The sequence below is a fragment of the Myotis davidii genome, unplaced genomic scaffold (genome assembly GCF_000327345.1).
Source record: "Myotis davidii unplaced genomic scaffold, ASM32734v1 scaffold130, whole genome shotgun sequence".
Lineage (NCBI taxonomy): Eukaryota > Metazoa > Chordata > Mammalia > Chiroptera > Vespertilionidae > Myotis > Myotis davidii.
In genome coordinates, this window is record NW_006285040.1 from 5,894,743 (window position 1) to 5,909,579 (window position 14,837).

The 14,837-nt window shown below is 37.1% G+C and overlaps 1 protein-coding gene across 4 annotated transcripts in view; it reads right to left on the reverse strand.

Annotated features, from left to right (window-relative positions):
• DCP2 (decapping mRNA 2) overlaps positions 1-14,837 on the reverse strand; it is an 82,453-nt gene that overhangs the window by 12,748 nt on the left and 54,868 nt on the right. For all 4 annotated transcript variants that reach the window (XM_015558459.1, XM_015558458.1, XM_006755281.2 and 1 more), the window contains 6 exons: positions 12,202-12,329; positions 11,711-11,809; positions 4,251-4,403; positions 4,042-4,154; positions 3,829-3,936; positions 1,592-1,727 (listed from right to left, as the gene is read on the reverse strand). In XM_015558459.1, the coding sequence (XP_015413945.1) occupies positions 1,592-1,727; positions 3,829-3,936; positions 4,042-4,154; positions 4,251-4,403; positions 11,711-11,809; positions 12,202-12,329 (737 nt within the window). The remainder of the gene's footprint in view (positions 1-1,591; positions 1,728-3,828; positions 3,937-4,041; positions 4,155-4,250; positions 4,404-11,710; positions 11,810-12,201; positions 12,330-14,837) is intronic.

Genomic DNA, 14,837 nt, shown 5'->3' on the forward strand with positions numbered 1-14,837 from the left:
CCCTGCATTGTGCCTACATATGCAAATTAACCGCCATCTTTGTTGGCAGTTAACTGCCATCTTAGTTGGCAGTTAATTTGCATATTGCCCTGATTAGCCAATGAAAAGGGTAGCGTCGTACGCCAATTACCATTTTTCTCTTTTATTAGTGTAATGTTTACTTTGAATTTATATTAGTTCACACAAACACTCCATCCATGCTTTTGCTCCGGCCCTCCGGTCCAGTTTAAGAAACCATTGTGGCCCTCGAGTCAAAAAGTTTGCCCACCCCTGATCTATAACATACAGTTCACATCATATTCAATGGTGAAGCTAAAAGCATTTCTCTTAAGATCAGGAACAAGACAGGGATGTCTCCTTTCAGTACACTTCTTCTCAACACAATATTGAAAGTCCTAGCCACAGCAATCACAAGAAAAAATAATAATAAAAGACATCCAAATTGAAAAGAAGTAAAATTGTCATTATCTGCATATGACATGATATAAAGAACTCTAAAGAGTCCACTAAAATGCTATTAGAACTGATAAATTAATTCAATAAAGTAGCAGAATACAAAATTAATATCCAAAAATCAAAAAAAAATCAGTTGCAGTTTTATACACCAATAACAAACTATCAGGAAAATAAATTTTTTTAAAAATCCCAATTCATAAAAAAAAAGTACCAGAAATAAATTTAAACAAGATGGTAAAAACACCTGTGCCCAGAAAATAGTAAGTCATAGAAGAAATTGAAGATAGAAATAAATGGAGGCATATACAGTGCTCATGAACAGGAAGAATTAACATCATTAAAATATCCTTACTACCCGTAACAATCTATTGATTCAAAGCAATCCATATCAAAATACCAATGGCATTTTTCACAGAACTAGAATAATCCAAAAATTTATATGGAACCACAAAAAACCCTGAATAGCCAAAGCAATCTTGATAACAAAGTTGGAGGTATCATGTGACCTAGTATCAAACTATAAGGCTGTAGTAATGAAAACAGCATTATACTGGCATTAAAAACTGACACATAGATCAATGAAATAGAAATAAACCCACACCTATATACCCACACCTATATAATCAATTAACCTATGACAAAGAAGATAAAAATATACAATGGTGCAAAGACAGTTCTCTTCAATAAATAGTGCTGTAAAAACCAAACAGACTCATGTCACAGAAACTGGATAACTTTCTTACACCATATATAAGAATAAACTCAAAATGGATTAAAGATTTCAATATAAGACCCCCCCCCAACCATAAAACTTCTAGAAAAATAAGTAGGCAATAAATTCTTTCATATCACTCTTGCTAATATTTTTTTAAATGTCTCCTCAGGGAAGGAAAACAACAGAAAAAGTAAACAAATGGGAGGGACTACATCAAACTAAAGAGGTTTTTGCACAGCTAAAGAAACCATCAACAAAACAAAAAGGTAACCTACTGAATGGGAGGATGTTTGCCAACGATAAATCTGATAACCAGTTCATATCCAAAATATATAAGGAACTCATATAAGTTAACACACACACACAAAAATAAACAATCCAACTTAAAGTTATGAAAATCTTTAAATGTATATCACTCACCTTTGCTTTTAGAAGGTCAGACATTTCAGAATGATTATTATATGGCTTTTGCTGCAGTGGCTGCCTGTGCTTTACCCATTGGTCACCTGGGGTACCTTCAGGAAATAACTGCTGACTGTGGCGGAATTTGGTTCGACTACACCAAGATTTAAAAAATAAAAATCACATCAGAAAATTTTATCTTATAGCTCTTCTTAGTGTGTATATAGCTCACCTTAATAGTGTATCTTATAAACTACAAATTTTACTTTCTTATTTATTGTCTATCTCCCACTATTGGAATGTAAGTCTGCTTTGTGTCTATTATCACCAGCATGCAGAAGAGTATTTGAATGAATAATCTGTTATTTTTAATCCAAAACTTTTCTGAACTATCCAAACCATCTCCTCCCTATGAGTGGTTATATATTTAAAAATGTGAAAACAATTCTGCCTAAATTTACTTGAAACAAATATAAGTGGACTTTTCTTCTTAATAGGACAGACTACTCATATTCTTATTGGCATGTTTAAGTATACAGTTTGATTCTACAAAGGTCAATTATGGACCACATCCATGTTGGAAGAGGATATGAAAAATTAAGCTATACTCTAAAGCAAAATATAAAGAGGCCCAAGACAAAGTCTGAGCAAATTAAATAAAGATCCAGTCATAAATTTTTATGCAAAAGAATTATATTATAAAAGATTGCACTCATGCAATAGTTTGTAATAAAGAAATCCTGTTCTATAGTACACTCCCATGTATAATACAATACAGTCACTAATCCAAAGAACTGTATTATACAATAAGATTGTTTCTGAATATTTTGGAATTCTTCCTCTTTCTCACTTAAAAATTACAATATTGCCCTAGCCGGTGTGGCACAGTGGACAGAGTGTTGACCTGCGGACTGAAGGGTCCTGGGTTCAATTCCAGTCAAGGGCACATGCCCAGGTTGTGGGCTTAATCCCCAGCAGGGGGCGTGCAAGAGGCAGCTGATCAATGATTCTCATCATTGATGTTTCTATCTCTCTCCCTTCCTCTTTGAAAAATCAATAAAAATATATTTTAAAAATAAACCATGATCTTTAAAAATAAAATTAAATTAAATTTTAGACTCTCAACTCTTTCTTTAGACAAAATTCAGATACTTCAATACATTATCACAGACATTAGATTATACACTAAAAAGCACATACTTCCCTTCCTAAGAAACCTGAAATGTGGTTACAGTAGTTGGTTTATTATCTCCTTATTCTACTCTCCAACACCATAAATCCTAAGACTAAAAAGTATGGTTGTCATTTCACACAGATTTTCCAAAAATGAACAGTCAATATTTTTTTCCACTCACTATTTTATAACTTTTTAAAAGTATCTTGCATCTTTTCAAAATTGGCTGCATTCTTGTCTACTTTACATTTTTTAACTATTTCACTTATATCTAGTGGTATATAATTTGGTTATAATAATCACAATTTCTGATAAGCAAAAATGACATTTACATTTAGTCCAAGCTCCTGTCCTCAGAAAATCCAACTAAAATGGAATATTCTCCATGTATTTAAAAAATATTCACTGTAAATGTGGTTTCCTTCTATTGTTTAATTTTTGAAGCTCTGGGATTAAAAACAGAACATCTAAATTAAAGAAAATGTAAAAAGCAACTCTCAACATAAGGCAAAGTTCTCACAAATTGACTACAAATATTTCTGCTTATTGAACAAAATTACTCAGCCTACTCTGTAATTATGATTTATATATTAAGTTCCAACCTAGAAAATGTTCTTGTGGTTTATAACCATGTAATAGTCACTCTTTATATTACGAGGGAAAGAAAAGAAGCCCACCCAAGTCTTCACAGTTCTTTCTGAACAAGTAATACATCAGCATCCTTCACCTCCTCTACACAAAAAACAGACCTCAACATATCCTCCATCGAACTGTCTTCAGAAACTCGAGTATCTCTAAGGTAGAATATGAGAACAGAGAAGTAACAGTATAAAAACACACACAGAGATGATTTCGCTTTTCCTCCTCTTCGATCTATCTCAAGAGCTGGTGCTCTGTTTGTATACTTTTTAAAATGTGCCAGAAGCTCCTTCCCTTTCACCTCATAAAAAACGTTTCAAAAACACAGGAACAAAATAGTTCCTATCAAGGAATCCAACACCTCTGCAAACTTTAGAAGCAAAATGCTCCTGTATTAAAAACTGTATCAGAAAGTCAGAATCCTATGAATACATTTCTTTACCTCAATTTTTCCACAGTAGGTTTAGCTGGTGTGCTACTAGTTGAGGAAAAGCCATTGTCACTGTCTGAGGAATCTCCAAATCTTCGAGAAAGCCAGTCCCTTAATGGTCTATGGAAAGATTAAGAATTCACTTTTAAAACTTGGCTGTATGAAGAAACCGAGTATCAGAATTATGAAAGTTAGTTTTTTTTATTTTAAGAAATATGAACATACCTGATAAAGGGAATAGCCATAAAAAATTTGTTAGGAGCCAAACCAAGTTTGGATTTTGGGGTCATATCATTTCTATGACAGGGCAATTTTTCTATGGAGAACCATTCAATGTTCTGAAACACAAGAAACACATAGTTAATGTTTATCAGAGTTTCTGAAAGCAATTTCCTACTTCATTCAGCAACCTGAAAGTACTTTCAATTCCATACCCGAATTTCTCTTCTGGTTTTCGGGTTAAATTTTGTGTCTTTTGGAATTCCTGGAATGATGTACAAACGAGCAAGCTGGTCATTTATTCGAAGTTCAATGTAGTCATCCTTACAAATATAATCTTTGATATCAAAACCAGTTTCTTCAAAGACCTGGAAATAAAAAGTTTGGATGATTTTCAATTTTTGCTGTCAGACCTCCAATTTATTAAAATTTGCTTATTTCAAAGGTGAAAATTCAGATATATCCAGGCAATTAAAGGCGTGAAAGCACTAGGCAAGAAGTCAGAATATTCCAGGGTCTAGTTCTAGCTCTGCCTCTACTGAATTGTTCCACTATGGTAAAACCTCTTTAATAGCTGAGTCTAAATTTCTTCAGCTGTTCAATGAAGGGAGATGTGTGATATTGTGATTTACAATAATAAATATATTTTTACTTGGTCTTCTTTCTGGTGCAGTTCCTAAAACTCTTGGAATTTCCTAAGTGATAAGAGCATCAAAGGTATCTTCTGTTATGTTAGTGAAGTGATTTTTAAACCCATTGGGAAGGATGGAGGCTGGTTGCCAGGAGAACCAACCAAGTGAGTAGAGGGTTGGAACCCTCCTGAAAGGGAAGAGAGGCTGAGACTGGGCTCATTAGCTATGGCCAATAACTTAATAGACTATACCAGAGTCACAACGCCTCCACAAAAACCCGAGAACAGAGTTCAAGAGCTTCAAGGTTGTTGATCACGAGATTTGGAGAGTGCTGCTCTAGGAGAAGGCATGGAAGCTCCTCATACTTTCCCCATCCCTTGCCCGATGCATCTAGTCCATCTCGCTATTCCTGAGTTATATTCTTTTCTAATTAATTGATGCTTTGTAAGTAAAATGTTTTTCCGAGTTCTGTGAGATACTCTAGCAAATTAATCAAGCCCAAGAAAGGGATTGTTGGAACCTTCAATCTATAGCCAGTTGGTCAGAATCACAAGTGACAACCTGGACTTGTGACTGCCATCTGAAGTGGAGGGCAGTCTTGTGGGATTGAGCCCTTAACCTGTGGAATATGATGCTACTATCTCTGAGAACATCATGTAAGAATTCAGTTGAATTATAGGACGCCCAGCTGGTACCCCAAAATTGCTTGCTGGAGTGAAGAAACTGCCACATACATACTGTAACTGGGTCCAGAAACCTTAAAATGTTAGAATATATCAGTGGTTCCCAATCTGTGAAAAGTACATCACTGGGGATCACATATGGATTTTATTCACAGGATCCATGAATAGATATGTATACCAAACTACAGGTTTAAAAATGTCTTATATAAATAAAACTGTTTTTCAAACATGAAAATTGAATTGTGAATGCTAACATTTAAATGGACAGATTTCAAAAGTACAGCTACAACCAATTGGGTGGGGGTGGGGATAGAAATGCAAAAGAACTGAAAACTAGGGAGCTAGGTTAATGGTTCTAAGACTGTCTTTCCTCAGTAAGGCCTCAAAGGCCAGGGAAGGATGAACTGAAAGAACATAAATCTCAGGAATTAATGTTACATCTAACCCTCATCTTTTCATCAACCAAAGAAGACATGCTTAATCTGATTAAATCTGGGCTTCTGTTTAAAATAAAAAACCATTAGTCTCTTCTAGACTTAAAGTTCTCCTTCAAGTAACAATTATATTACTCTGAGGTTATCCTAACATATGTTCTTACCCACTTCACCCTCAAAATCAAAACAACTCTGGACTCTCAGTGGTTAAAAATTACTGTGGATCTTTTATGCTCGAGTTTCTCCCCTTCCCTCTATATTTAGCATCTCCTCATCAACCAGTGGGACAGAGACATTAAAACATGTGCACAGGCCTGAATCTCTTACAAGGCAAGAGTGTGGAACTTTCTACCCATTCTTTTTGTCTCTTCCCTCCTTATCAGTTCATGTACATCTTCCTATCTTCCTCAATAGGGACTAGCTATACTTCTCTCAGGCATGTGCAGTCTGTGACTGTCAATTTAAGTTCCTCCAGGATACCTAATTCATTTCTATCACAATTTCTATACACTCCTAAATATGCTAAACTGTGGGGAAAAATACATATTGATTGTCCTGGCTGGGTGGCTCAGCTGGTTGGAGCATCCTCCCGTATACCAAAAGGTTGCAGGTTCAATTTCTGGTCAGGGCAGTATTTACCAGGAAAATTTTTGAATAACACACATGTACAGACACAAATGAAAAAAAAAATTATATTGATTTGAGAGAGAGAAAGAGAGGGAAGGAAAAAAGAGGGGAAGAAGGAGAGGGGGGAGAGAGAAAGGGAGAGAAGGAAAGGGGGAAAAAGAGAGGAGAGAGACAGACAGACAGACATGCTCCCAGAAGAGAGAGGGAGAGGGGAGAGAGAGAGAGAGAGAGAGAGAGAGATTGAGATTGATTTATTCATTGGTTACCTTCCTCACATTCCCTGACGGGATCGAACCCACAACATGGGTATATGCCCTGACCAGGAATCGAGCCTACCACCTTTTAAGCAGGGGACAACACTCCAACCAACTGAGCTACACTGGCCAGGGCACAACAAAAAAATTTAGTATCACGCCTTCTGTGAATCAAATCGATTCCTATATCTGTAATGCATAGTTAATTTTCCTGGCACATAGAATGCATTAACTTTTATATCAGATAAAAATCCCTAACTAAGATTTAAAAACATGGTACCCAAAGAACACCAGCATAGACAAATGATGAAATCCTCTACCTATGTCCTTTAAAAGTGTAGGAAGAGGTAAAATAAGCCAACCAGTAGTTCCTCTGTATAAATTCTACAAAGATAAAAATCATACAATCGCAGAGTCAGATTCATTACAATAAAACATACTGTTTTGCCAAATATAAGCAACAATATAAAATCTTAAAACTACAAGTGAACCGCCAAGTACCACTTGCCTGTTCTCAAGATCAGCTAATGTTTCACCACAACAAAAATAGTGAGGTTATCCTAATATATCCTTTCAACAATATCTAGAAAACATTTTTCATTTTTCTCCTAAATCTACTTCACTGAATAAAAGTGATCAGAAAAAAACAATTAACAAAGGTGAACCAAAAAGTCAAAGAGAAAACTGGAAATTACTAAGTAAGACAAACCTTAGCTTTCTATCAACAATCATTCAAACCTTCTCCCTGAGCCTGGTCGGGTAAGCTCAGTTGATTAGATAGAGCATCATCCCCATATGACATGGTTGTAAGTTTGATTCCTGGTCAGGGCAGATTCAACAATCAATCAATGAATGTGTAAGTGGAACAACAAAATTGGTTTCTCTCTCTCAAATCAATTTAAAAAACAAATAAACAAAAAACCTTCTCCCTGAGAAGCCTGCTTGCCCCTGCTTCTTTAAGCTCAGTCCATATACACAGCTCTTATGGGATGTGTCAAATTCTGCAATAGCCTAACAAAATACCTCTGGATGGCAATATATAGTGAAATAATAATATTAATATAATTATAATACACCAAAATAAAATGCTATAATAATCAAATTAAAATATTAGCAACTTAATAGAAGGGTAATCATCCATGGTAGAACAGCATAACTTAAAAGCAAGAGAAAAGGTGCTTAAGACATCAGCCTAAGTCTAATGAATGGCAGCTGAAAATTAGGACAAAACCTCTCCTTATATGTTAATAAGGTGAAAATGAAAGGAACAATGTGATATTAATATAAACTCCTATAAAGAATGGAATAGCAATCTAATTTTCAACTGAGACTGAACACAGATGGTTCCTCCTCTCAAACAGTGCTGTTTATCTTATACTGCAGCACCACCCAGTAGCAGAATGACAAACTGCAACTCTAGAACTAGCTGAATACTTTCATCAATCAAAAATGGCAACTGCTATGGACTGAACTGTGTTCCTTCAAAATTCTTGTGTTGAAGTCCAAGCCCCCAACGTGACTATATTTGGAGATAGGACCTGTGAGGTGATAAAGGTTAAAAGAAGTCATATGGGTGGGATTAATAAAGAGAATGCTCTTATAAGAAAAGGAAGAGACACTAGTTCCTCTCTCTACACTCACACAGGCATCCAGGAAAGGTCTCATGAACATACAGTGAGATGGTTGCCATCTGAAAGCCAGGATGAGAGTTCTCACCAGGAATCCAATAAGCAGGTACCTTGATCTTAGACTTCCCGAACTCAGAACAAAAATTTCTGTTAAGTCACCCAGTCTGTGGTATTTTGTTGTGGCAGCCTATGTAGACTAATACAGCAATACTCTACCTTAATAGCAAAACCTTTCTTTCTTTATGACAAAGGTGGTCATTTAAAAATCAGGAATACAAGTCAAAAGACTTGCCTTTAAAAATTCTAATCCAGGAAGCATTTGAGATCTTGCTTCCCAGCAACTGTCATCAGTTTGGGCTCAAATAAACTCATAAAAAATTTTTTTTTAATTCTAATCCACAATTTTATATAAATTAAACTCAAGCCTTTTCTGACAAGGTCCTTTATCAGGATGTTATGTAGATCAGAAGGGATAGAAGTTAAGATCAATCCTTATTATCAAAGTGAAATAATTTTTCCCTGAATTTAAGAACTATGGTTCCTCAGAGCCAAACAAAAACTCTAAAACAACAATTTCATATCGATCCAAATCAGAAAAGTAAATTTCATTAGAAAATAGATACTTAAAAGTCATAAGTTATTTCTCTTTTCATCTGTTTGTGTTTAGAAATACTCACCCATTTGCAAATATTCCTTGACTACCTAAATTGTAGTAGTCAAGAACATTGACTCCAGAACCCAATTACCAGGGTTTTACATGCCCGTTCTTCTGCTTACTGTGTGACCTTGGGCACATTAATAAACTGCTCAATTTCAGTTCTTTACCTGAAAAATGGAAATAACCTCCCATAATGGTTGTATCCCTCCCCACAAGACTCTCTTAGATCTTATCATCCACACTCCATTCTCCCATTCCCCATGCCCTAAGAATAAATTTTATTTACTGTCTTACAAATTATGGTAATCTATAGTCATTACTGAAATTAGTACCACATCAACAGGACCACCTTTTATGTTAGTATCCCAGAGGAGAGAACAAGATAAAGCCAAGTGAAAACTGGGTGCCTCAGTTCACAGGTTAACTGCCTCTCTCTTACCCCAAATATCCTATTTCTGCATCATCCTGATTCTTTCCAATATCCTATATAATAAAAGGTTAATATGCAAGTCGACCAAACGGCAGAACAGGTTGCTATGACACTCACTGACCACCAGGGGGCAGACGCTCAATGCAGGAGCTGCCCCCTGGTGGTCAGTGAGCTCCCACAGGGAGAGCGCCACTCAGCCAGAAGGCTGGTGAGCACAGCAGTGGTGGCGGGAACCTCTTTTGCCTCTGCGGCAGCACTAAGGATGTCCCCCAAGGGCTCCCGGACGGTGAGAGGGAGCAGGCTGGGCTGAGGGAACCCCTACCCCTAGTGCACGAATTCTGTGTACTGAGCCTCTAGTAATGCGTAACACTCCTCACAGAGAGGGTTCTAGTGGTAGATGAAGACAGACCTCTTGGGTCCACGGTACTTCAGTTTTACAAGTGTTGGTATCTGATTTCCTCCAATTTCTCCCAACACTCAATTACAGAGACAGCTGAGCTGAGCTCACTCCATTTAGCCTAAATTTGTTATTTCAGTTAATGTAGTATCTTTTCAGAACCTCATGACAACTGTCTCTGCCATAAGTCTAACTCCATGAACAGGGCTACAGATCAATTCCTCTAAGTAAGATGCTATGGTTCCTATTTTGTCCTTCTTCAGAAGTAAGAGGACTACAGAGTTGGAAGAATAATAGGGAAGACTTTTACAAGTGTTCCAATGCATCTCCTGCCATCATGAGAAGGCAGGGTTCTTTGGAAAAGCCAATAATGCTGGGAATAGAAGGCAGCAGGAAAACAGGAAGACCAAATATGAGATGGACTGACTCCATAAAAGAAGCCATCAGAATAAGTCTTCCGGAGCTGAGCAAGGCTGTTGAGGACAGAACATTGTACATGTCGATCATTCTGAGTCGTCAAGAGCTAGAGCCAACTCAATAGCACATAACACACACACACACACACACACACAGAAACAAGAAGGAATGTGGCAATTCCTCACCTGCTTCCTAAACAGCTTTCAATTTTTCAAGGGGTGTGCATAATCCTTCATTTACTTGTATATAACGGCTTTGTCTATAAGCTGTTGCAAATACTTGCTTAAATAAGCTATTTCATGATGAATTTAAAATGTAGCATTTTTAATTGTTTGTCACATCCTACTCGAAAGTAAATAACCACTGATGATTTTTGTATGATAAATAATTACTGGTGGTTTATAAAAATCTTAACTAGTATCCCTCACAAATAATTATACCCAAACTTAAACCAGGACATGAACAGTGATGCAGGAAAATACTGAATCAAAAATAATAATGATCATAAATAATAAGGAATTGATAAGAACACAGTACACAATCTGTCACAAGGCACTACATAACTAATGCCAAGCAAAAGATAAAGACAAGTGCTATTATAGTTCAGAGACTACTGTGAGATAGAGCTGACTCGTTAGATTTAAAAAGAGAATTTTAAGTAAGAATAAACTTTAGAAACTATCCATGCTAAACCTCATCTTACAAATAAAAAGGTCAGTTCCTCGCCCTAACCGGTTTGGCTCAGCAGATAGAGCGTCGGCCTGTGGCCTGAAAGGTCCCAGGTTCGATTCCGCTCAAGGGCATGTACCTTGGTTGTGGGCACATCCCCAGTAGGAGGTGTGCAGGAGGCAGCTAATCGATGTTTCTCTCTCATCAATGTTTCTAAATCTCTATCCCTCTCCCTTCCTCTCTGTAAAAAATCAATAAACTATATTTGAAAAAAAAAAAAGGTTAGTTCCTGGGTATAGAACTAGTTGGTGACAGTACTTCAGAAAAAAAAAAAAAAAAAGGGATAAATTGAGCCGGGTCTAGAAAGGTACCGAGATAGGATTTGAAACGTCGGGAAGAAGAGAGGTAGGAAAAAAATATAAGCAGAAGTTTAAGGCTGAGACAAACCAGTCAAATTCAAGGGACAGACAATAAATTCTTTTGACTGTAATAAAAACAAATTTAGGAAGGCTAAGTTTTGTGTTGGAGTAAGGGAAGGAGTGACAATACTTAAAGAATTAAACTTTATCCTATAGGTAGTGGGAAGCTAGAGTGGATTTTGAACAACAAATGTCAATTTCTTAGAAAAGCTCAAATTGTGCCTTGTCTGAAAGCCAAGATAAAAAAAAAAAAAGACAAATTGAACCAAAATGTTTTACTAATTGCAAATCCAATTCTAAAAGGAAAGAAGAAATCATATCCGCCCCCACAAGAGTTACAGAGATAACAGACAATGAAAGAAAATAGAAACAAGTAAGAGTAAATGACAGAGAGATGTGAACAAAAGCAGCAACAGTTGTAACTCACCTCTCTAGCAGCACAATCATGAGGAGCTTCTTCTTTATTTACTTTTCCTTTTGGAAATCCCCAGCCCGATTTTGCTAGGTATCCCTGAACCAGTAGTACCTACAGAACAAGCAGAGATAGAAATAAAACTTGTCTTGCTTTCCCATGCTCCTTTCTAAAAGCAAAGGTGTTTTTCTCCTTCCTTCAGGTAACTGTTATCACCAGTAATTTGATACAGTACTTGCTTTTAATTATCTCCCATGATTCTGGATATACTACTAGCATGAAGAAAGGCATTCTGCCCATTTTAAAGTATTTCAACAATGAAAGGGCACTTCTTTGTAATAAGCCATACTGTAACAAGTATAAAATATTAAGACAGAATGCAGACAAAATTTGCAAAATCTGACCTTTTAGCACTAAAAATCTAATATATTTTTTAAAAACCAATTTCAAACATTTATAAAAATTATATTCTTTTCACTAAAAATCTTTCATTTTATTACACTCACATTTTCAAGTGTCTCATCAAGAATAATTGCACCATATGTTGGTACTCCCATTTTATACTCCTTCCATTCATCCAAAACTTTTTCCACATCTTCGCCTTGAGGCAGCAAAAACGGACAATGACTGAAGAGTATACATAGTGTTAAGGAAGTTACTTTCTTCCCTAATACAGCCTGAGCACATATATACAGAAAGAGACCTACTTAAATCACCTGTGTATTTTCTATGAAATTACTCAAATTTTCACCTCACTTAACCTCTTGCTTTTATTTTACATTTGTTTTCTCTTGAACACGTTATTGTTAACGTGTGCATTTAGCTGAGACACTAATTAAGTAAGCTTTGGATACTCAGTCCTCGATCCCTAAGTTAACATAAATAAATTCAGGACCATATGAAGATCTCAAATACTTCTCATTGAGTCAAATTCATATCAGGAGTCAACAGACACTGAAGTGAATAGCAAGAAACAAATACAGTATACATACTGGTAAGAGGTAGAAACTGTCAGAACAAGTTAAACTGGTTAACTGTGGAAGTAGAATTAGAGATGAAGTATACTACTCTACATACTGTGTTTCTTTACCATGTGCATATACTGCTTTTACAATTAAAAACATTTTAAGACAAAGATTTACTAAGGATTATAAAGAAAGGTAAATCTGGGTATTAAATAAAATATAGGCTGTTTCAAAAGAAATCGGGCATACTCCCTCCCAAAAACAGGGCAGAGTAAAATAATATTTTTAAAAAAGTAAATAAAACTTAAACCTGCACAGTACAGGATGGGGCAAGAGTAGATTTACAGTTGTGAGTACACAAAACACGTAGTTTATTTTTGAGTTATTAATTATTGTATTACTAGTGTCCCCATGCACGGATTCGTGCACATTAAAAGGAAATTAATTAGCCCTGGCCGGTTTGGCTCAGTGGATAGAGTATCGGCCTGCGGACTCAAAGGTCCCGGGTTCAATTCTGGTCAAGGGCATGTACCTTGGTTGCGTGCACATCCCCAGTAGGGGGTGTTCAGGAGGCAGCTGATCCATGTTTCTCTCTCATTGATGCTTCCTCTCTGTAAAAAATCAGTAAAATATATTTAAAAAATAAAAGGAATTAGAAGAAATATTTTAATAACACTATTTGCCCTTTCTCTATAATAGAAATGTCAACCAAATTCATGATCGACAATGACAGTAACACATGCATGCAATTGGCACCAGCAAGAGTTTTATATGTATCTCGCATGCACAAGTTAACTTAGCCTTTTATATATATAGAATAAACTTGCACCGAAACCAGTTTGGCTCAGTGGATAGAGCGTCGGCCTGCGGACTGAAAGGTCCCAGGTTCGATTCCGGTCAAGGGCATGTACCTGGGTTGCGGGCACATCCCCAGTAGGAGATGTGCAAGAGGCAGCTGATAGATGTTTTTAACTCTTTATCTTCTAACTCTCTATCCCTCTCCCTTCCTCTATTTTTATTGGTTTTTTACAGAGAGGAAGGGAGAGGGAAAAAGAGTTAGAAACATCAATGAGAGAGAAACATCGATCAGCTGCCTCCTGCACACCCCTATTGGGGATGGGCCTGCAAGCAAGGTACATGCCCTTGACTGGAATCAAACCCAGGACCCTTTCTATTACTGAGCCAAACCAAGAGGAGGAAGCCGGACACTGCTACGTGAAGTCATTACCCGGTGCCCACAGTGACCATCTCCGGGCTGGGCTGGGCTGGGCTGTGGGTAGCATTTTGAGCAATGGGGGTCTTGGCAGCGTTGGCTGCAATTTGGTAGGCTGTCACTCCGGGGTGGTGGCGGGACTTAAGTCCTACTTGGGGGAAGCTGAGTGTTCATTTGTCGCACCAGGTCCACGGTACCATTTCTTTTTAAATGGCCAGTGTGCATCATGGCAGCTCCTGCATTGAGCGTCTGCCCCCTGGTGGTCAGTGCGTGTCATAACTACCGGACAACAGTAGAACGGACACTTAGGCTTTTAGATATAGATTTTCCATTCAAACAACTGTAAACCTACTTTTGCACCATCCTGTATATACACAGGCTTTCATTACTCCAAGCTGTCAAATGCCTCATCATTATAACATTGCTATTATGAAAAGTGTTATTGGGGAAATGATAACTTATGATACTATTTCTCAAACCAAAGACATATTCTTAAGAGTCCTCAAGTCCTCTATGAAAACCTCCAGAATCTGTTTGCATCTGTTTAAGGTTTTTTATTAATTTTTAGAGAGGGAGAGGGAGAGAAACATCAATGAGAAAAAACATCGCCGAAACCGGTTTGGCTCAGTGGATAGAGCGTCGACCTGCGGACTGGGGGGTCCCGGGTTCGATTCCGGTCAAGGGCATGTACCTGGGTTGCGGGCACATCTCCAGTGGGGGATGTGCAGGAGGCAGCTGATCGATGTTTCTCTCTCATCGATGTTTCTAACTCTCTCTCTCTCTCCCTTCCTCTCTGTGAAAAATCAATAAAATATATTTAAAAAACAAAACAAAACATCTATCGACTGCCTCCTGTATGTCCCCCCACCAGGCATATGCAATGACTGGGAACTGAACCGGTGACCTCTTGGTGAAATGAATCAGTGCTGAACCACTGAGCCATACCAGCCAGGTTTTTTTTTTT